We start from the raw sequence: 24,519 nt of genomic DNA, 5'->3' as shown, positions 1-24,519 counted from the left end.
AAGTCGAATAGAACATTTATCTAAGATGTTCACCTCTTGATAGTTACTGTTGTTATTAAATGGATCTTTGACAAGAGATAGTAATCAAGGCAAAGGATAAGACCTGAAAAAAAGGCTGACAGGGTTTCAGTGAAGAAAATGTATTTACTAGAAATGAGGCAGGATTCAGGGGGAACATTGCTCTCTGGCTAAGAATTATCAGCTGGCCAAGTTAATCTGATCAAAAAACACACAGGGAATAGGATGCATTTTGGTGAATAGTGGAGTTTCTTCCTTTTTCTAAATTTCATGGCAATCTCTTCATATTTATTTTCACTTTTAGTAACTTTAAATAGCTTTAAAATGCAAAAATTGCCTCTATTAAATATGATACCCTAGAGGAAAAGGTACATGACAACTAAGGAAAATTCCCATCAAATTTACCTTGAATTATCCTCCTGCTGTGTTTCCTCAATGGCAGGAGGCATAGAGATGGACAATATTTGTATCCCCATGACATAACATCATAATTCCTATTAATATCATATGGTTTCATCACCTAGTTATAAGTGACTTTTCACAAATATAAATTGTACCTACTACAAAGAATTATGGTGAGGATTGTTAGTTACTATACATAACTTAGAATACTGCTTGGCCGAGTAGCATTCAGTAAATATTAACTATTATTGTTATAATTATGATGCATATCACTATTGTTAGCAGGTAACAAGATACAGTGATAGGTCAACTGAAGTTATTCTTATCTAATATTGTATCAATACTCAATATCCCTTATCTTTTAGGAATGAAGATTTAGAAGTGGTTTATGTATCTTTGGGGCTTTATCTTTTGGAACTCTTTCAGGGTTGGGGAGGGAGAATGAAATCATCTTTATGGTAAACAATTGTCAGCTTTGATTTTCAGGTTTAGAGATACTCTGGTAGTATGGCTTTGAGTCCTTCAGTATCATCTTAAAGACTGGGATCTCTGATGGTGGTGTTAGAGAGAAGCTGACAAGTACTCCTTTGGGCTGCAAGAAACATTACAAAAACAAAGCATGAGGTGATCTATCAGTGGAAAGGCTTGTTGTAATATTTTTAAGCAACTTACAAAGTGAGAACCTTATTAAAACTTTTATAGAAGTTTCACAAAGAAATAAATCCTATTACAATTCTGAAGGTCTTCTGCCTAATTTAGGAATAGGAAATACCAAGAACAATAGGAACTGGGATGTTCAGAGATCAATACTTCCAGACTTAGTTGCATTAACACAAACTTAATTTAGAAAAAGGAAGCCCATGTAGATATAATAGCTTTTAAAGACTGTCATTTTTGTATATTATAAAGGTTTGAATGGACCTTTAGATTTAGGCTTCTGATTTGTCTTCTTTAGAAAACTCACTGCAAAAATCAATCTAGTGGCTTCTAAATGATGAAAAAAATTCACCCCTCAAACCAAAAATTCCATGTGAGGTACTTTGATACAGGAGGGAATTCATTTGAGATATGACATATCTGTGTATATAAATAAAGGATTATATAAGTTCCTGTGTTGGTTAATTTTAATAACATTATTGATGATAATCTATTTTTCTCAAAATCTTATGAAAAGAACAATGTATTTTTACTTTTTACTAAATAGTTATTAATTGCTGATTATTAATTTGCATATTAACACAATTCCAACTTAACTATCCATATTATACTATTTACCCAGGCTCCTCCTCTTTAAAAAAAGACACTATGAAGAAAATAAATCAAAATAACCAACTATGACCTACAGATGTACACAGAAATGATACTGAATAAGTATTGATTAAAACAAAAGCACTTTAAAAAACAGCATTAAATCTTACCAACTCCAGATGTTATTGATTCTGCATCAATGTCACTAGCTCTCTTTCTTGCCACTTCAGCTAGTGCCAATTCACCCTTGTCTAGTGCAAGGTAATGGATGTCCTTTGGAAATAAAGCAAAATAAAAGATTAACCCAAATCGATCTCAGCTTACCAAGGAGAATTTGAAGGATCTTATTGTTCAGATTACAAAACATACATAGCTGATGAATATTCTGTTTGTATTTTAATTTTCTGTTTTCTTTTCTAGTCCAAGCAAATTTTCTTGAGTTGGAAATCTTGGCTGTAACTAATGGCAATTACTTAAATAAATTATTTTAAGTCTTTAGGGAAAAAGACAAGCTTTAGAATCAAATGTTTGACATATTCAGTTTTGTCAGAGAATAAAAATCTCAGTTGCTATGTTCTTTGATAAGATTTTAATACCTGAGATAGACTCTTCACAATCCAGTTGTTTATTATGATAAGCATCTTACAAGGAATACTAATATACAAATTTATCTCTGGAAATGTGTACGCACATATTACTTTATTAATATTAGTAATATTATTATTATTTTGAATTAAATCTGTCAACAAATAACCAGTTCCTATTAAGTCTAGGCATTGTTCAAAAGAGAAAGATCAATTACAACACCATTTCTCAATAAGTTTTGAGTCCAGGAGGGAGAAAGACCACTGTAAACAACACTTAATAACATAGTATGACAGGTTTTTTAACTGGCAAATTTAAGAATGGTGTGGAGGCAAGAAGGAGGAATTTATTGATTTGAGTCTTGAAGGATAAGTAAAAGTTATAATGGGAAAATGAATGATATCTGCTGCATATATGTAGAGAAGCTTGAGAAAACACAGCTCTGTCAGGCAAAGGCAGGCCTTTCAATATGTAAGGAAGGTTGGATGTATGGGAGAATGCAATGGAAAATAATTCTAAACAAGTAGGTAGAGCCACTAAAAAGGACATAGAACTCTTTTTAGTACACACAATGATTGGTGGAATGAGAATTTTAGTTCAATAAAAATGGAACATGGCTGCAACAAAAGATTCTCATGCTAAATGAAGTCAGAGAGAGAAATACCATATACTATCACTTATATGTGGAGTCTAAAATTCTGCACAAATGAACATATCTGCAAAACAGAAACACACTCACAGACATAGAGAACAGACTTGTGGTTGCCAAGAGGTAGAGGGGAAGAAATGGGATAGACTGGAAGTTTGGGGTTGGTAGGTGCAAACTATTATATTTAGAATGGATAAACAATGAAGTCCTACTGTACAGCACAGGGAATGATATCCAATTTCTTGGGATAGAACGACAGAAGACAGTAGGAGAAAAATAATGTATTTATATATGTATAACTGGGTCACTATGCTGTATAGCAGACATTGACACAACACTGTAAATCAACTATACTCTATCAAAAATAAAAGTAAAAAAAAAAAAGAATATGAACAAAGTTTCAATGGTGAAATGTAAGTGGCCTATAATCATGAAAAGATATTTCACTCTCCTAATACTCAAATAAATGCAAGTTGAAAAATGTAATTACAAATTGTATAGGTTTTTTTTTAAAGTTATTGCTTACTGGTTGCAGTAAGTAATACTGCAGTTATTACTTACTGGGGGGGGGAGCAGGTACAGGCACTTACATTTATTGGGAATGTATACTTTATAGAGCAGAGGTCAGTATACTCTGGCATAGTGACCAAATAGAGCTTGCCTTTTGTATAGTCCTTGAGTTAAGAATGGTGTTTACTTAGCATAATGCCCTCCAGGTCCGTCCATGTTGCTGCAAATGGCAAAATTTCATTCTTATTTGTGGCTGAGTAGTATTTCATCATGTATATCCAGTCATCTTTATGGGCGCTTAGGGTGCTGGCATAGCTTGGCTATTGTACATAATGCTGCTACAAATATTGGGGTGTTCTATCTTTCTGAATTAGTGCTTTGTTATCTTCAGATATATACTCAGGAGTGGAACTGTTGGATCATATGGTAGTTCTATTTTTAGTACTTTGAGGAACCTCCATACTGTTTTCCACAGTGCCTGCACTAATTTACATTCCCAATAACAGTGTATGAGGATTCCCTTTTCTCTACATGCTCACCTACATTTGTTGTTTGTGTTCTTTTTGAAGACAGCCATTCTGACTGGTATGAGGTAATATCTCATTGTGGGCTTGATTTGCATTTCCCTGATGGTTAAGCAATGTTGAGCATCTTTCTACGTGCCTGTTGCTCATCTGTATTTCCTCTTTGGAAAAACATCTGTTCAGTTCTTCTGCCCATTTTGTAATCAGGTTGTTTGTTGTTTTGATGTTGAGATACATGGGCTGTTTATATATTTTGGATATTGATCCCTTATTGGTCTTCTCATTCGCAAATATTTTCTCCCATTCAGGAGGGATGTCTTTTTGTTTTGTTATGCTAAGTGAAATTAAGTCAGATAAAAAAAGAATGTATAATATCATTTACATGTGTACTCTAAAAATTACAACAAACTAGTGAATATAATACAAAAGCAGACTCACAGATATAAATAGTAAACTAGAAGTTTCCATTGGGCTTAGTAGGTTAAGAACCCAAAATTGTATCTGTGAGGATGTTGGTTTGATCCCTTGCCTTGCTCAGGGGGTTAAGGATCTGGCATTGCTGCAAGCTGTGGTGCAGGTCACAGATGTGGCTGGGATTTGGTGTTGCTGTGGTTGTGGCATAGGCCGTAGCTCCAGCTCCAGTTCAACCCCTCATCTGGGAACTTCCATATGGTGCAGGTGCAGCCGTTAAAGAAAAAACCAAAAGACAACCCCCGCCCCCCAAAAACCCCTCATAGTTACCAGTGGGGAGAGGAGGAGGAACAATATAGGGGTAAAGGATAAAGAGCTACAAACTAGTAGGTGTACAATAAACTACAAGGATATATTGTACAACACAGGAAATATAGAAATATTTTATAATAACTAAAAACAGTATAACCTTTAAAATTTGTGAATCACCATATTGTAACATGTAACTAATATGAAATTGTACTTCAAATTAAAAAAAAAAAGAATGGTGTTTACATTTTTAAATGGTTGGAAGAACTGTGCTCAGCCACTTTTAACTATGAATGGCTTTAGAATTATGCTGCACACTTGAAATTGTTTCAATCGAAAACTACAGGCAAATAGTACTTATATATGAAACTTATACTCTGATAAAGACATTTCAGTGAGAACTAACATTGTTTGACTTGCAAATAATACCAGGCTGTGTTAAACACTTTCTGCACTGTCAACAATTTAAAAAAGAAGTGAGATTTCCATTCTTTCACAAATTCCCAGCAATACATTTCACTCCACAGCAGCATTTTTCAACCTTGCTACAAGTGCAAAGGAGATTTTGATATTCCAAAGTCTTTTTAATGGTACAATTAAGGAACTTTAACTGGAAGTAATTAATTTTCAATAACAAACTAATTAATATGTGTAATAACATGTTAAAAGGCAGTTTAATCTATAGAATTCTAAAAATGCCTTCTGATCAGTGAATGCTCAATTAAAACCATGTGGTCATGGATCAGTATCAATATTTGGCAGTACCTATCAATGAGGAAAGAAATTTGAAAACTTTGAAATACATAAAATCTCACCACAGATCAGCATCCACAGATGAATACTGGCATAGATTCTGTTGATAGGAAACACTACCTTTTAACCCTAAATAAGAGAAGTGTTATTCCCTGCAAAATAATTACATTATTGAGAGGCAGGATCAAGATAGTATAGGAGTAAGACATGGTGCTCATCTTCTCCCACAAACACATCAAAAAAACAAAACCCATCTACATGTAGAACCATTCCCACAGAACATCTACTGAACACTGGCCAAAGACCTTAAACCTCCAAAATGGGCAAGAAAACCTCCACATAACTAGGAAGAAAAAAAGGGGAGAGAGAGAAGAGGGGAAAAAAAAGGAATCACGACAAGACAAGCAGTCCTGAGTGGGAGCAGTCAAAGAGGAAAAAGGAACCTGCACTCTAGAAGCCATCTAACTGACAAGGAGATCAGTTGATACAGAGGGGCCTCACAGCCTCAGAGACAAGCACAGCAGCCAGACTGAGGAGGGCAAAGCAGAGAGAGATAAGCACAAACCATTGGTGCCACTGTCCCAGACACCACAGCCTGAGATGCTTGGACATGAGCTGGGTGCTGAGACTCAGACTCTGGAGGTCAGTTCTGGGGATAGGACTAGGTTTGTCTGTGTGGATACAGCCTGAGGGGATAGGGAGGCAGTGTGTCATCGTCTGGAGAGTGGAGTCATAGTGAAGGGAATCCAAGGAGGTCTGGACTCAGAGGAGGAGCAAGGTGCCATTGGTGGGGAGAGCAAGAGGAGGAGGGGCAGACTGCCATAAGAATATCTTTCTGTGCATGTGTGAGCTGTTGGCAGCAGGGTGCTTCTTATGAGGGGCCAAGGGCAATAAGGCAACTCACATGGGCTGTGGGAGGCAGGGGTAAAGTACTGCAGCCATTCCAGACTCCAGAAGGAGCTGAAAACTTTCCAAATCTAAAAGAAACAGATATCAAGATACAGGAAGCACAGAGAGCCCCAAACAAGTTGAACCCAAACAGACCACACCAAGATGTATTATAATATAAATGGCAAAAGTTAAAGATAAGGAAAGGATTCCAAAAGCAGCAGGAGAAAAATAGTTAATTATAAGGGAACTCCCATGAAGCTATCAGCTGATTTCTCTACAGACACACTACAGGCCAGAAGGGAGTGGCAAGATACATTCAAAATCCTAGAAAAGAAAAATTTGCATCCTAGAATATTCTACCCAGCAGGAATATCATTTAAAATAGGAGAAATAAAGAATTTCTCCAACAAACAAAAAACTAAAAGAATACAGCAATACTAAACCCATTCTAAAAGAAATACTGAAAGATCTCCCCTAAATAGGAATGAAGTAAGAAGATACAGGATGGAGGAAATCATGATTGGAAAGTCATCAATTAAATAAGCCAATATATAGGTGTAAAAGGAAAAAAACCCTATTATAAAAGCAATTAATAACACAAGGAACAGTAAAAGAATAAACATGAAGATGTTTAAAAAAGGACCTTGGAGTTCCCGTTGTGGCGCAGTGGTTAACAAATCCGACTAGGAACCATGAGGTTGCGGGTTTGGTCCCTGTCCTTTCTCAGTGGGTTAACAATCCGGCGTTGCCATGAGCTGTGGTGTAGGTTGCAGATGCAGCTCGGATCCCACGTTGCTGTGGCTCTGGTGTAGGCCGGTGGCTACAGCTCTGATTCGACCCCTAGCCTGGGAACCTCCATATGCCGTGGGAGCGGCCCAGAGAAACAGCAAACACACACACACACACACACACACACACACACACACACAAAAAAAAAAGAAGGACCTTAAAATCATAAAATGTAGGGAAGGAGAGTAAGAAAATCTTGACTCTTTTTTTTTTTTTTTTTTTTTTTTTTAAGAATGTGTTCAAAGCCTATATGACTCTCAGGCTAAAACAAGAAGATATAGGAAGCAGTTAACATACCTGAAAAACAGGGCAACCACAAATCAAAATCAAACAATACATTCACAAAAACTAAAAAGAGGAGGACGGAAGCATAAAATAAAAGGAAATTATACAACCAAATAAATAAAGAAAGGAGAAACATAGAATCAACTGGGAAGCAAGGTTTAAAATGGCAATAAATACATATTTATCAATAATTACCTTATATGCCAATGAACTGAATGCTCCAATAAAAAAACATAGAGTGGCAGACTGGATAAAAAAACAAGAGCCTACAATGTGCTGCCTTCAAAGACTCACCTTAAGGCAAAGGACACATAAATTGAAAGTGAGGAGATGGAAAAAGATGTTTCATGTGAATGCAAAAGACAGGAAAGCAGGAGTTGCAATACTCATATCAGACAAAATAGACTAAAAGGCCTTAAAGAAAGACAAAGAAGGTCACTATTTAATGATAAAAGGATCCATTCAAGAAGAGGATGTTACACTCGTCAATATATATGCCCCTTATATAGGTGAACCCAAATACATACCACAAATACTAACAGACATTAAAGGAGAAATTGATGGGAATACAATAATAGTAGGAGACTTTAACACCCCACTGACATCAATGGAAGGATCCTCTAAACAGAAAATCAGTAATGCAACAGAGAAGCTAAGTGACACAATGCAAAAGTTAGACTTAATTGATGTTTTCAGGACAACGCATACAAAAAAAAAAAATCAGAATATACATTCTTTTCAAGTGCACATGGAACATTCTCAAGGACTGACCATATGCTGGGGCACAAAACCTCAACAAATTTAAGGGTATAGAAATTATTTCAGGAAGGGCATGAAACTAGATATCAACCACAGGAAAAGAAATGAGAAAAAACTACTACATGGAGACTAAACAACATGCTACTAAAAAACCAATAGGTCAAAGAGGAAATCAAAAGGGAAATTAAAAAATACCTCAAGACAAAATGGTAAGGAAAACACAACCATTCAAAATCTATGGTATGTTGCAAAAGCAGTTCTCAGCAGGAAGTTCATAGTGATACAGGGCTTCCTCAGAAAAGAAAAAAATATCAAATCAACAACTTAACCTACCATATAAAAGAATTAGAAAAGAAAAACAAACAAAAACCTAGTCAGCAGATGGAAGGAAATCATAAAGATTGGCAAGGAAATCAATGAAATAGAGATTTAAAAAATAGAAAAAAACAGTAAAACCAAGAGCTGGTTCTTTGAAAGGGTAAACAAAATCGACAGACCTCTGGCCAGATTCACCAAGAAGAAGAGAGGAAAAAAACCCAAACAAACAAAATAATAAATGAAAAAGGAGAAATCTCAACAGATACTACAGAAATACAAAAAAACCATAAGAGAATACTATGAACAATTATATGCCACAAATTTGACAACCTAGAAGAAATGGACAACTTTGGCCTGCCAAAACTGAATCAAGAAGAAATAGATCAACTGAACAGACCAATCACTAAAAATGAAATTGAATATGTAATAAAAACACCCCCTACAAACAAAAATCCAGGACCATATGGCTTCACAGGCGAATTCTACCAAGCATACAAGGAGGAACTTATACCCATCTTCTAGCTGCATTTACTTTTATTTTTTTATTATTCAAATGAATTTATCACATCTGTAGTTGTATAATGATCATAACAATCTAATTTCACAGGATTTCCATCACATAGCCCAAGCACATCCCCCTACCCCCCAAACTGTCTCCTCCAGAGGCCATAAGTTTTTCAATGTCTGTGAGTCAGCATCTGTTCTGCAAAGAAGTTCAGTCTGTCCTTTTTTCAGATTCCAAATGTCAGTGAAAGCATTTGATGTTGATGTCTCATTGTATGGCTGACTTCACTGAGCATGATAGTTTCTAGGTCCATCCATGTTGCTAAAAATGCTGATATTTTATTCCTTTTAATGGTTGAGTAATATTCCATTGTGTATATGTACCACATCTTCTGGATCCACTCCTCTGTTGATGGACATTTAGGTTGTTTCCATGTCTTGGCTATTGTAAATAGTGCTGCAATGAACATTGGAGTACATGTGTCTTTGCGAGTCATGGTTTTCTCTGGGTAGATGTCCAGGAGTGGGATTGCTGGATCAAATGGTAGTTCTATGTTTAGTTTTCTGAGGAATCTCCATACTGCTTTCCACAGTGGTTGCACCCATTTACAATCCCACCAACAGTGTACTAGGGTTCCTTTTTCTCCACACCCTCTCTAGCACTTATTGTTTGTAGACTTTTGGATGATGGCCATTCTGGCTGGTGTAAGGTGGTACCTCAGAGTGGTTTTGATTTGCATTTTTCTAATAATGAGTGATGTGGCTGCATTTATTTTTAACTTTTAGTTTTACTGCTGGAATAGTTGAAATGTTGGGTACCTGCAATTAGCTATGTTCATATGTCCCTGGGAAATGGTCATATTCTAAATAAGTCAAGAAAATAAAAGCCCCTTGGCTTTATATTTCATTTTCATGTCTTTTACCTGATTAGGCCAGCAGGTATAAGAATAGAATATATGCAGTAAAGCTGGTTGAGACTAAGGCTAAGGTACTGTTAAATAATACTATACTAAATATATTGCAAAAGACCACTTCTAGTTATAGTCATAACTTTATCATCCTGACTTTAAATTTAATTAATACTTATTAATCAAAAATTATTCCTCAAATAATTTTGGAATGTCTACTTGCTGCCAGATACAGAGGTGAACTTACTACAAAGTTAATGAAGCATAAGCTTCTCTGCCTCTTATCTGTACATGTCTTAATTAATTCTATTTTTTGGGAGTTCCCATCATGGTGCAGAGGAAACAAATCTGACTAGGAACCATGAGGTTGTGGGGTCGATCCCTGGCCTTGCTCAGTGGGTCAAGGATCAGGCATTGCCGTGAGCTGTGGTGTAGGTCGCAGACACGGCTTGGATCTGGCATTGCTGTGGCTGTGGCTGTGGCATAGCCTGGCAGCAACAGCTCTGATTAAACCCCTAGCCTGGGAACATCCATATGCCACATGTGGCCCTAAAAAGACAAAAGACAATAAATAAATTCATTCATTCATTCATTCTATTTTTTAATTGAAGTATAGTTGATTTACAGTATTGCTTTAAGGGGTACAGCATAGTGATTCAGTATTTTTGTAGATTATACTCCATTTAAAGCGATTACAGAATAATGGCTATATTTCCCTGTATTGTATAATATAACTTTGCTGCCTTTTTTTTTTTATACACAGTAGTTTGTATCTCTAAATCCCAATCTTTATCTTGTACTTTCTCCTTTCCCTCTCACCATTGGTAAAAATTAGTTTGTTTTCTATACCTGTGAGTCTTTTTGTTTTGTTATATACAATTGTTTTATTTTGTAGATTCAACACATAAGTGATAAGTAGAGTACTTGTCTTTCTCTGACTTATTTCACTAAGCATAATATTCTCTAGTTCATTAAATTATTTTTCTTAAGAAATACAAGTTTCAAGCCCTTTAAAAAAAAACACATATATACCCCCTGAAGCCCATCAATCAGGGTTTTTACATACTAGTGAACTGTGATACCGAAGCACGCTTAGTTGTTTAGAATCTTGCGTCTGGCAGGCACATGGCAAAAGGAGACATTTTAAGTTGTATAGACCTTGTTTTGTTTTGTTGGTATCTTTTTGGAGACTTACTGTATAAGATTAAAATGGCACATAAGTCTAAATGGACAATTTAGATGACAGTAGATCTGAAAAGTGTCATATTGATAAATCCCATCATTTGCTCCCACCCAATCAGGCTTACCTAGTTACTGAATGGTTTTATTATAAAAGTGTTACTACCTTGGAAGCAATTTTTCAGAAAAATATTTAGAAGAATGAACCTATTAGCTTCTGTCATTCTCAATGACAATTGTATAATTTGCCATTTGCCAAGCTGACTTCTATTAGTAACATCATTTAGTATTATTAAGTGAAATTGGCTTCCATTGAACAAAAGATGACAAACAGTGATAGTCTTTGGCTGTGATCCAGGTTTAAAATTTCACACATATTCTGTTTGTATCATCTAACATCTAAAATAAAAGACCTGCTTTTCCTGGGAGCTCATTATTTTGCACAGATGACTTTTGTAGTACTGGAATTAATGTGCAAATTTACAACAAAAAGTATTTAAAGCTAAAATACCTTGAATAGATTCTCATCTTTATTAATTTTAGTACCATACCATTTTAATTTTTAAAATTTAAATACCGTTGGATTACAATGTTGTATTAGTTTCAGGTATACAGCAAAGTGATTCAGTTATACAAATACATATATCTACTTTGTCAAGTTATTTTTTCTTATAGGTTATTACAAAATATCAACTATAGTTCCCTGTGCTATAGAGTAGGTCCTTGTTGGGTATCTAATTTTATATATAGTAGTATGTTTATGTTAATCCCAAACTCCTAATTTATCCCTCCCCCACCATTCCACTTTGCTAACAGTAAATTTGTTTCCTATGTCTGTGAATCTATTTCTGTTTTGTAAATAAGTTCATTTGTATCATTTTTTTTAAGATTCAACGTAAAAGTGATATCATATGACATTTTTCTCTTTCTCACCTGTTTCACTTTGTATGATAATCTCTAGGTTCATTCATGTTGCTACAAATGGCAATATTTCATTCTTTTTTATGACTGAGTGATAAATGTACCACATCTTCTTTATCCATTCCTTTGTCAGTGGACATTTAGCTGGATTTGTCTGGGCTATCATAATAGTACTTCAACGAACCCTGGGATTGGCTATATCTTTCTAATTATTTTTTTTTCTGGATATATGCCCAGGAGTGGTATTACAGGATCATATAGTGGCTCTATTTTTAGTTTTTTAAGAAACCTCCATACTGTTCTCCATAGTGGTTACACAGTTGACATACACGAACAGTGTAGAAGGGTACCCTTTTCTCCACATCCTCTCCAACATTTATTGTTTATAGACTTTCTGGTTATGGCCATTCTGACCTGTATGAGGTGATACCTCATTATAGTTTTGATTTTCATTTCATTTATAGTTAATAATGTTGAGCATCTTTTCATATGCCTGTTGGCCATCTTTGGTGAAATGTCTATTTATATCGGGTTACTTCTTTATTTGATGTTGAGCTGTATGAGCTGATAGTATATTTTGAAAATCAATCCCTTGTCAGAAGTACTGTTTCCAAATATTTTCTCCCATTCTGTGGGCTGTCTTTTCATTTTGTTTATGATTTCCTTTGTTGTGCAAAATCTTTTAAGTTTAATTAGGTTCCATTTGTTTATTTTTTTCCCATTTTTCACAGAAGCACCTGTAGTGTAGGGAAGTTCCCAGGCTAGGGGTCAAATCAGAGCTGCAGATGGGGTCTATGCCACAGCTATGGCAATACCAGATCTGAGCTATATCTACCACCTATGCAGATCCTTAACCCACTGAGCAAGGCCAGAGGTCAAACCTGTATCCTCACAGAGACATCAAGTCCTTAACCCGCTAAGCCACAATGGGAACTCTATGTTTACTTTTTAATGTCTATTATTCTAGGAGTTGGATCCAAAAAGACACTGCTGTGATTCATGTCAAAAAGTGTTCTGCCTAGGTTTTCCTGTAGGAATTTTACAATAATCAGTTTTACATTTAGGTCTTTAATCTATTTTGAGTTTATTTTTATGTATGGTCTTAGAGAGTGTTCTAATTTTATTCTTTTACAAGTAGCTGTCTTGTTTTTCCAGCACCATTTATTGAAGAGACTATCCATATATACATTCTTGCCTCCATTGTTATAGATTAATTGCCCATAGTCATGTGAGTTTATCTCTGGACTATTTCTATCCTGTTCCACTAATCTATATTTCTGGTTTTGTATCAGTACCATACCATTTTGATTACTATAGCTTTGTAGTATAGTCTGAAAAAAGAGAGCCTGATCCCTCCAACTCTGTGTTCTTTTTCCAGATTGATTTGGCTAATGGGAATCTTCTCTGTTTCTATACAAATTAAACTCTTTTTCTTTTAGTTCTGTGAAAAATGCCATTCATTGGTAATTTGATAGGGAGTGCACTGAATCTACAGATTACCTTGGGTAGAACAGTCATTTTGACAGTATTGATTCTTCTGTTTCTGTCATCTTTGATTTCTTTCATCAGCATCTTATATTTTTGGAGTACAGGTCTTTTACCTCCTTTGGTAGCATTATTATATACAGTACTATTTACTGTACCTTTCTAGGGTATTTTAATCTTTTTGATGTGATGGTAAATGGGATTGTTTCCTTGATTTCTCTTTCTGATGTTTCATTATTAGTGTATAGAAAGAGGTTTCTGTGTATTAATTTTGTATTCTGCAACTTTACTGATTTTACTGATGAGCTCTACTAGTTTTCTGGTAACATCTTTCTATGTATAATATGTCATCTGCAGTGACAAATTTACTTCTTTTCTAATTTGGATTCTTTTTCTTTTTCTTCTCTGATTGCTGTGGCTAAGATTTCCAAAACTATGTTGAATGAAAGAGGCAAGAGTGGGCATCCAATGTCTTCTTCCTGATGTCAGAGGAAATGATTTCAGCTTTTCACCACTGAGTATGATGTTAGCTGTGGGTTTGGTATATGTGACCTTTATTATGTTCAGGTAGGTCCCCTCTATGGCTTTCTGGAGAGTTTTTTTTTTTTTATCATAGATGGATGCTGGATTTTTCTGCATCTACTAAGATAATCATATGGTTTTTACTCTTCAGTTTGTTAATGTGGTGTATCATATTGATTGTGGATACTGAAAAATCCTTGCATAAATCCCACTTGATTATAGCATGTGAACTTTTTAATATATTGTTAGATTCAGTTTTCTAATATTTGGTTGAGTATTTTTGAGTCTATGTTCATCAGTGATATGGGCCTATAATTTTCTTTATTTGTATCTTTGTATGACTTTGGAATCAGGGTGATGGTGGCTTCATAGAATGAGTTTGGAATGTTCCTTCCTTTGCAATGTTTTGGTATCATTTCAGTATAGGTGTTTACTCTTCTCTAAATGTTTGATAGAATTTACACATGCAGCCATCTGGTTCTGGACTTTTATTTGTTAGGAATTTTTTTTTTTGTCTTTTTGCTATTTCTTTGGGCTGCTCCCGTGGCATATGGAGGTTCCCAGGCTAGGGGTCGAATCGGAGCTGTAGCCACTGGCCTATGCTAGAGCCACAGCAACGTGGGATCCGAGCCACGTCTGCAACCTACACCACAGCTCACGGCAACACTGGATCCTTAACCCACTGAGCAGGGGCCGGTACTGAACCCGCAACCTCATGGTTCCTAGTCAGATTCGTTAACCACTGTGCCACAACAGGAACTCCTGTTAGGAATTTTTTAATCATAGTTTCAATTTCAGTACTTATAATTGTTCTGTTCATATTTTCTATTTCTTCTTTATTCAGTCTTAGGGGACTGTATGCTTCTAAGAACTAGTTTATTTCTTGTAGGTTGTCCATTTTATTGGTGTATAGTTGTCTGAGTAATCTCTCGTGTATTTGTATTTCTGTATGTTGATTGAACTCTTTTTTTCATTTCTAACCATATTGATTTGGGCCTTCTCCCCTAACCCCCCTTTTTTACCTTTTATTTTTTTTCTGCTGTACAGCATGGTGACCCAGTTACACATATGTGTATACATTCTTTTTTCTCACATTATCATGCTCCATCATAATTGACTAGACATAGTTCCCAGTCCTACACAGCAGGATCTCATTGCTAATCCATTCCAAAGGCAACAGTTTGCATCTATTAACCCCAAGTTCCCAATGCATCCCACTCCCTCCCCCTCCTCCTTGGCAACCACAAGTCTATTCTCCAAGTCCATGATTTTCTTTTCTGTGGAAAGGTCCATTTGTGCCATATATTAGATTCCAGATATAAGTGATATCATATAGTATTTGTCTTTCTCTTTCTGATTTACTTCACTCAGTATGAGAGTCACTAGTTCTATCCATGTTGCTGCAAATGGCATTATTTAATTCTTTTTTTATGGATGAGTAGTATTCCATTGTGTATATATACCACCTCTTCCTAATCCAGTTGTCTGTCGATGGACATGTCTTGGCTGTTGCGAATAGTACTGCAATGAACATGCGGGTGCATATGTCTTTTTTAAGGAATGTTTTGTCCGGATATATGCCCAAGAGTGGGATTGCTGGGTCATATGGTAGTTCTATGTATAGATTTCTAAGATACCACCATACTGTTGTCCATAGTGGTTGTACCAGCTTACATTCCCACCAACAGTGAAGGAGGGTTCCCTTTTCTCCACACCCCCTCCAGCATTTGTTATTTGTGGACTTATTAATGATGGCCATTCTGACTGGTGTGAGGTAGTATCTAGCAGTAGTTTTGACTTGAATTCTCTAATAATCAGGGATGTTGAGCATTGTTTCATGTGCTTGTTGGCCATCTGTATATCTTCCTTGGAGAAACGTCTGTTCTGGTCTTTTACCCATTTTTCAATTTTTCAATTGTTCTTGCCCTTGTCAAAGATTAATTGACCAGAGGTGTCAGGGTTTATTTCTGGGTTCTCTATTCTGTTCCATTGGTCTGTCTGTTTTGGTACCAGTACCACACTGTCTTGATGACTGTGGCTTTATAATATTGCTTGAGGTCTGGGAGAGTTATGCCTCCTGCTTGGTTTTTGTTTCTCAGGATTGCTTTGGCAATTCTGGGTCTTTTGTGGTTCCATATAAATTTCTGGATTGTTTGCTCTAGTTCTGTGAAAAATGTCATGGGTAATTTGATAGGAACTACATTGAATCTGTAAATGCTTTGGATAGTATGGCCATTTTTACAATATTAATTTTTCCAATCCAGGAGCATAGAATATCTTTCCATTTCTTTACATCTTCTTTAATTTCCTTGATTAATGTTTCATAGTTCTTGGCATATCAGTCCTTTACCTCCTTGGTCAGGTGTCTTCCCAGGTATTTGATTTTTTGGGGGTACAATTTTAAAAGGTATTGTATTTTTATATTTCTTTTCTAATTTTTCATTGTTAGTATAAAGAAATGCAACTGATTTCTGAATGTTAATCTTATATCCTGCTGTTTTGCTGATTTTGTTGATCAGTTCAAGTAGTTTTTGTATGGAGTCCTTAGGGTTTTCTATGTATAGTATCATGTCATCTGCATACTGTGACCATTTTACCCCTTCTCTTCCTATTTGTATGCCTTTTATTTCTTTGTCTGATTACTGTGGCTAGGACTTCCAATACTATGTTGAATAATAGTGGTGAGAGTGGGAAGATTTCCAGATTTTAGTGGGAAGGCTTTCAGCTTTTCTCCATTGAGTATTATATTTGCTGTGAGCTTGTCATAAATGGCTTTTATTATGTCACAACCCCCTTTTTTGTAATGAGTCTAGCTAAAGGTTTATCAATTCTGTCACTCTTTTCAAAGAAGCAAGTTTTAGTTTCATTGATCTTCTCTACTGGATTCTTCATCCCTATTTTTTATTTCTGCTCTGATTTTATGATTTTTTTTCCTTCTACTAACTTTTTTATTCTTCTTTCTCTAGTTGCTTTAGGTGTAAGGTTAGGTTGGTTATTTGAGATTTTTTTCATTTCCTGAGGTAAATGTATATTGCTGTGAACTTCCCCTCTTAGAACAGCTTTTGCTGCATCCCATGGTTTTGTTTGTTTGTTTGTTTTGTCTTTTTAGGGCCACACTCACAGCATACGGAAGTTCCCAGGCTAGGGGTCTAATTGGAGCTACAGCCACCGGCCTACACCACAGCCACAGCCAGGCCAGATCAGAGCAGCATCTGCCACCTACACCACAGCTCCCAGCAACCCCAGATCTGTAACCCACTGAATGAGGCCAGGGATCGAAGCCACAACCTCATGGTTCCTAGTTAGATTCGTTGCTGCTGCACCATGATGGGAACTCCGGGTTTTGGATAATTGTATTTTCATTTCCATTTATCCCTAAGTGTTTGTTGATTTTCTCTTTGATTTCCTCAGTGATCCATTGGTGGCATATTGTTTAGCCTCCATGTATTTATGGTTTTTTTTTTTACAGTTTTTTTTTCTGAAGTTGATTTCTAACCTCATAGAGTTATGTGAAAGAATTTCAGTTTTCTTAAATGTACAGAGACTTGCCTTGTGTCCCAGCCCCATGATCTGTCTTGGAGAATGTTCCACATGTACTTGAGAAGAAAGTGTAGTCTGTTGTTTTTAGATGGAATGTTCTATAAATATTGATTTGATCTGTCTGGTGTTATATGTCACTTAAGGCCTGTGTGTCCTTATTGATTTTTGTCTGGATGATCTGTCCATTGATATAAGTGGGGTGTTAAAGCCCCCCACTATTACTGTGTTAATGACATTTTCTCCTTTTATGACTTAGCATTTGCCTTATATGTTGAGGTGTGCCTATGTTGGGTGTTTATATTTTTACAACTGTTATATCTTGTTCTGGGTTGATCCATTGATCATTATGAAGTTAATTTTTCAGAGTTTAGACTCCTGACCGGGAAGATTTGAACTTGCAAGTCCAAGATAGGTTTGAGTCAATAGAGGTCAGAAAATTCTATGCTCATAATATCCTATATAATTATAAAATATATATAGTAAATTGTAATTCTTGTTTCAGAAATTTGCAGGTATAAAACTTCTCTAAATAAAAACAGTGCCAAAGAAGCTATTTTATGTCAACTTGATCACCAAGTAAATGCCTAGGATTGGCAGATGTAAGCCATGCTATGGAATTCATGCCAAAGAAAGACAAACTACCCAATAGTATCACACCAAGGGAAGGCACAGATGGCTAGAGAGCAGCAGCTATAGGTCTTTTTATAGCATTATCAAATGGCACTCACTTGACATTCCAACTCATCCTGTGACAATGGCCATGGTAATTAGGGATGACAATATGAAAAAGTTCAGAAAGCATACACACCCTCATGCCATCCAACATGGGGCCAGAGAAACAATCTTGGGTGGTAAATGAGTAGCTTTTATGCCACAGTAATTAGGCTGGAGAGGTCACCTGAATTTTGAATAGCAGAATAAGTTCCCAAAGATTGAGAATTAAAAGCATTTCTGTGACCAACAGAAATAGACTTCAAAACCACACAGCTTCTCCCTAGAGAAAGCATGGACAACAAAGAGTCTAGAGCTGTGACTGTAGTGAAAATTTTAAATATCCTGACTTCACTTAATATGATAATCTCTTGGTCCTTCTACATTGTGCAATGGCATTATTTCATTCTTTTTATGGCTTAGAATTATTCCATCATATATATGTACCACATCTCTTTATCCATTCCTCTGATGACCAACATTTAGGTCACTTCCATGTCTTGACTGTTGTAAATAGTGGTGCAGTGAACATTGGAGTATATATATCTTTTTTGAATTATGGTTCTCTCTGGATAGATGCCCAGGAGTGATTGCTGGATCATATAGTAGTTCTATTTTTAGATTTCCAAGGACACTCCATATGGTTCTCCATAATGTGGTTGTATCTATTTACATTCCCACCAACAGTATAGGAGGGTTCCCTTTTTTCAACACTCTCTCCAACATTCATTGTTTGCAGAATTTTTGATGGTGGCCATTCTGACTGGCATAGGGTGCTATCTCATTGTAGTTGTGATTTGCACTTCTCTAATAGTGATTTTGAGCATCTTTTCATGTGCTTTTTGGCTCTCTGTTGTCTTTGGAGAAATGTCTATGTAGATCTTTTGCCCATATTTTGATTGTATTTTTTTTATATATTAAGCTGCATAAGCTGTTTGTATATTTTGGAGATTAATCCCTTGTTGATTGCTTCATTTGCAGATATTTTCTCCCTTTCTTCGTGTGGTATTTCAGTTTTGTTAATGGTTTCCTTTGCTGTGCCAAAGCTTTTAAGTTTAATTAGGTCCCATTTGTTTATTTTGGTTTTTATTTTCATTGCTCTGGGAGGTGGATCCAAAAAGATATTGCTATGACTTATGTCAAAGAGTGTTCTGCCTGTCTTCTTCTAAGGGTTTTCTAGTACCTTGTCTTATATTTAGGCCCTTAATACACTTTGAATTTGTTTTTGTGTATGATTTTTAGCGAGTATTCTAATTTTGCTCTTTTATATGTAGCTGTCCAGTTTTCCCAGCACCACTTAATGAAGAGACTGTCTCTTCTCCATTGTGTATTCTTACCTCCTTTGTCATAGATTAGTTGACCATAGGTGCATGGGTTTATTTCTGGGCTTTCTATCCTGTTCCACTGATCCATATTTCTGTTTTTGTGCCAGTACTGTACTATTTTGATGACTATAGATTTGTAGTATAGTCTGAAGTCAGGAAGCCTGATTGCTTCAGCTACACTTTTCTTTCTCAGGATTGCTTTAGCTATTTGGGATCTTTTGTGTTCCTGTACAAATTTAAAAGATTTTTTTAGCAAAAAGACAAAAATATAAATAAATAAATAAATAATTTTGGAGTTCCCGTCGTGGAGCAGTGGTTAACGAATCTGACTAGGAACCATGAGGATGCGGGTTCGATCCCTGCCCTTGCTCAGTGGGTTAACGATCCGGCGTTGCCGTTGCCGTGAGCTGTGGTGCAGGTTGCAGACGCAGCTCGGGTCTGGTGTTGCTGTGGCTCTGGCGTAGGCCGGCAGCTACAGCTCCGATTCGACCCCTAGCCTGGGAACCTCCATATGCCGCGGGAGCAGCCCAAAGAAATAGCAAAAAGACAAAAATATAAATAAATAAAAGATTTTTTGTTCGAGTTCTGTGAAAAATGCCATTGGTAATTTGATAGGGATTGCACTGAATCTGTAGATTGCCTTGGGTAGTATAGTCATTTGACAATATTGAGTCCTTCAGTCCAAGAACATGGTATATCTTTCCATCTATTTGTGTTATCTTCTGTTTCTTTCATCAGCATGTTATAATTTTTAGAACACCATTCCTTTGCTTCCTTATGCAGGTGTATTCCTAGATATCTTATTCTTTTTTGTTGCAATGGTCAACGAGGTTGCTTTTGCTTTAATTAAGCACTAAACCCTAGTATTAGACATTTTATAAAATTTCATTTGATCCATTTTGGGCATAAAATTGATGATATGTCATGCTTAAAAATAGGATTTGTGACATTTATGGATCTTAGTGATTAAAGCTTCGAACATAATAGCACACTGCAAGGAGTTATCCAGATTGGAAAGCAGCTAGTGCCAAGTTAACAATTCACTCACCTTCCAAAAATATACTGAAGAACTTCTGATTCTAGTTATTTCCAAATAAGTACGTATAAGACCAATACTCTTGCTGAGAGCAACTAGAAGAACTGGATAAAATAATTTAAAAAGTTCTGTTTGAAGACACTGGAGAACTACCAGGACAGTATTGAAGAACTAAGATCCTAGAGAAAAGCAAAGCCATAGTTTGCTGACCTCTAGTTTAGAAGATGATCACTTAGGCTACAGTGTAAAGCAGAGGTGGATCCTTTCTGGCTCATTTCCTCAGGTCTAGTGCCCTAATATTAACTTTTTAATATTTAAAGCCTGTTGATATTATGGTGTATATGTATTTTATCTCTCAACCACTGATAGAAGCTAATGCAGAAAGACTATTTATGGGTTAACTGTTATACTTTTTTGGTGACCCCATTCTGTTCAATGTGGTAATATTTTAACTCTTTAAGGAAGATATATCTTGGGGGTAGAAGACAATATACATGTGGGAATAAACCTGTTTATTTTATAAACTTTTAAACTCAAAGAGGTGGTACTTCTTAGTACATAGGCTAGACAATAATTTATGTAGTAATAATTGATCTATTGGAAAATGTGATAAATTCTTTAGACAATTCCAGCGTAAATTATGGAATTGTAACAAGTATATATAGTAGATTCATGAGCTTAAATGGAACTTTGTTTTATGCCTTAATGCTCTCTTAAGGCTTTTAATTTTTCCTTAAGGCAAACTTTGGGCTATAATTAAGCAAAGATACATATGAAGAATAAGGATATACATTTTGAGTAATGATTGTTCACTTTTACAAATAAAAAAGTGAATGAAACTATTTCTCTCCTTCCTTTATTTTAGGTTGTTATCTTTTACTCATCCTTATGGGTTAGGGTTAGGGTTAGAGTTAACCTATCAGTAGAAAGGCTATTTGGATTTAAACTAACATGGAAACTTTATGTTGTTACTGACTAAACTGAAACTAAATGCTGAAACAGATATATGATTTGGAAAAAAGTTTATAAGATGGCTTTGATGATTAGTTTTAATTAATAGTCTAAAGAGCAGAAATTACAGAGCAATATAAAAATACATTGAAAGACACACTAAACAATTAAATACTCATCTCCTCAGTACTTACTTTGGCTAGAAAAAAGATTGGGACTACAGACATAAAAACATCAAGACATATGAAGAAACTCTACCTTTACTGGTGAGCAATGGCAGAGATGAGAAGGTAGAGATAAGGAGGGAAATTCATTGGGAACAGAAAAGCTGAAAAGTGTTGGGACTAAATATCTGACACTGTGATGTCTGCATGCATAGACCTGGTATACTAATATGTCTGCTCAACTTGACATAACAAAATACAACAAATAAATAACAAATGATTCATACTTCTGAAGTAATTAGATTTTTTCATGATCAATGAAAGCACAATTTAATTGAATCATGCAAAATTAGAGTTTAAATAACAAATTCATTCCCAAGACAGGTGACCTAATGCCATAAACCCATATTAACATCTAAAGCATCAAAACTTAATTTATGTGGTATATATACACAATGGAATACTACTCAGCCATAAAAAAGAATGACATAATGCCATTTGCAGCAACATGGATGGAACTAGAGAATCTCATCCTGAGTGAAATGAGCCAGAAAGACAAAGACAAAGACCATATGATATCACTTATAACTGGAATCTAATATCCAGCACAAATGAACATCTCCTCAGAAAAGAAAATCATGGACTTGGAGAAGACTTGTGGTTGCCTGATGGGAGGGGGAGGGAGTGGGAGGGATCGGAAGCTTGGGCTTATCAGACACAACTTAGAATAGATTTACAAGGAGATCCTGCTGAATAGCATTGAGAACTATGTCTAGATACTCATGTTGCAACAGAAGAAAGGGTGGGGGAAAAATGTAATTGTAATGTATACATGTAAGGATAACCTGACACCCTTGCTGTACAGTGGGAAAATAAAAAAAAATATTAAAAAAAATAAATACTTTGCATTTAAAAAAAAAACAATTTAAACTACATAATGTCTTCATTGCACAGAAGAGACAGGTACAAGAGCCATCCAGAGATTTTACTGTTTTTTATTGTTTTCACTGTTCCACAGTGAAATCTCTATGGAGCAGAATATGCTGAAAAACCAGGAACTTCCTCTTTGTTTATCTGACCTGAGTATGACATTATGGTGAAAGATCTTATAAAATACGAACCTGATACACAGCACAAGGATGTGTAATAAACAAGTCAATTTTACTCTTCTATAGCTAATAAATGGAGAATTAAAGCACATTTGAATTTGTATCCTCTTGGATCCCCTTTGCACTTTAAAAATACAAGTGAAAACATTCAGCATATGTTACTTCTCATTAAAGTCTAAGGACAAGCTGAGAACATTCAAGATCTAGGGGACATGTTTCTCCATATGATCTGATTTCTGAAGCTGTACTTCTTCAGAGAATGGATTAGAAAGACATTTAAGCTTGTTAGATAGAAAGGTGTCATTCCCTCACATCAAGGTACATGAGGAGAAAGTCCAAGAATTATAAATTCTTAGAAAACATTAAAAAATCCTTTGGGTCTGGCAAGGAAAATGTCAACAAGTCAAAAGAGACTAGATGGCTATTGACCAGTTTCATGAAGGCAAAGCTGTAAGCCAAGATGGAATAATGCTTTCTCACCATGTATGTAAGGCACAAATGACACTAATCTTTTTTAATGGTCACAAAAGCTGACAACTTACTCAGCCTTAGAACTGAAGGCACAGAATCATCTCTGGGAATGACTCACCATAAACAGGTCACGAGCACCAATGTCAACAGCTAACAGAAATGCCTTTTCAAATCTCTGATACCTATAAGGGAGAAATATTGTATGTTGTGAATAACACAATTAAAAAAAAAAGGAGACAGTAGTTTATACTTGTGTTATTGTTTTTGTTCTGATGAGAAAAATGTTCTCAAACAGTAGGGAATTTGCCTGCTGGGGTCTTCTGTAAGTGAAGTGTTATTGTACTTAGGAGGAGCTGAGGCACAGAGCCTGTGGAGGCCTTCAGTGCAACTTTCAAGGATAAACATAACCAGATTAGAATGATAGCTTAGGAAGTATGTTTCTCATTATTTTTTTTACTTTCATGTGTTTTGTAAGAGAAAAGTATGGGGATATGGAGAATACAGCAGGATAAGAGCAATTAATAAATCATGTTTTTTACATAAAAGTTGAGAAGTCAAATGTTGCATTTTTACAAAAGTCTCATATTTGTGAGTTTTGGAAAAACATTCTATGCTGTTGTAAAATGATAATGGTTTCTAAGTATTTTTTAAGATGCTACTTTTCTGCTCTATTATCACAATCATAGTATCTTTCCCTGAGGTATAATTGAGATTTTTTTTTGGTGAAAGTTTAGTTTTAGGCTAAAACACATGAGGATAAACTTAAGTTTAAATTAATTACCTCTATAGAAAATTTTAAATCCTGAGAGAAAAACATGTCATGAACATATAATTTGCACAGGATTTTGGAATAAAAGGTCATTTTTATTTTGTCTAAGTGAACAGATTTAACTGTTAAGTTTCTGACTCAAGAAATAAGCAAATAACCAAGCTGTTCTGTTTTTTTTGTTTTTTTATCACTTAATGGATTTTATTACATTTATAGGTGTACAACATGTTCTCTGTTGTAAATTGTGAAATATGATACAAATATGAGATTTCAAGTAAAACATATCAGAAATGTGGAATATTAATCACTATTAACAAGTACATGTTTTATTAGTGAAATAGCTAATAGAATAAAAATTCAAACAATATTTATTATTATTACATATGAGCTGGCAGGTCCAGAACTGAAACACTTCACAATTTCCATGCTGTGTTTGATGACTGTTAGCCCATCTCCTTCTTGGCCCTTCTTAC

The 24,519-nt window shown here is 35.5% G+C and overlaps 1 protein-coding gene across 4 annotated transcripts in view; it reads right to left on the bottom strand.

Annotated features, from left to right (window-relative positions):
- WDPCP (WD repeat containing planar cell polarity effector) overlaps nucleotides 1-24,519 on the bottom strand; it is a 291,160-nt gene that overhangs the window by 9,761 nt on the left and 256,880 nt on the right. For 3 of the 4 annotated variants that reach the window (XM_021087467.1, XM_021087464.1, XM_021087465.1), the window contains 2 exons: nucleotides 23,396-23,459; nucleotides 1,839-1,941 (listed from right to left, as the gene is read on the bottom strand). In XM_021087467.1, the coding sequence (XP_020943126.1) occupies nucleotides 1,839-1,941; nucleotides 23,396-23,459 (167 nt within the window). Of the gene's footprint in view, nucleotides 1-2; nucleotides 1,013-1,838; nucleotides 1,942-23,395; nucleotides 23,460-24,519 lie in introns of those variants that run through there. The other variant, XM_021087466.1, reaches the window with a different exon arrangement.

This window comes from Sus scrofa, chromosome 3 (genome assembly GCF_000003025.6).
Source record: "Sus scrofa isolate TJ Tabasco breed Duroc chromosome 3, Sscrofa11.1, whole genome shotgun sequence".
Classification (NCBI taxonomy): Eukaryota; Metazoa; Chordata; class Mammalia; order Artiodactyla; family Suidae; genus Sus; species Sus scrofa.
The sequence above is the reverse complement of the archived record's forward strand: the minus strand, read 5'-3'. Positions and strand labels throughout refer to the sequence as shown.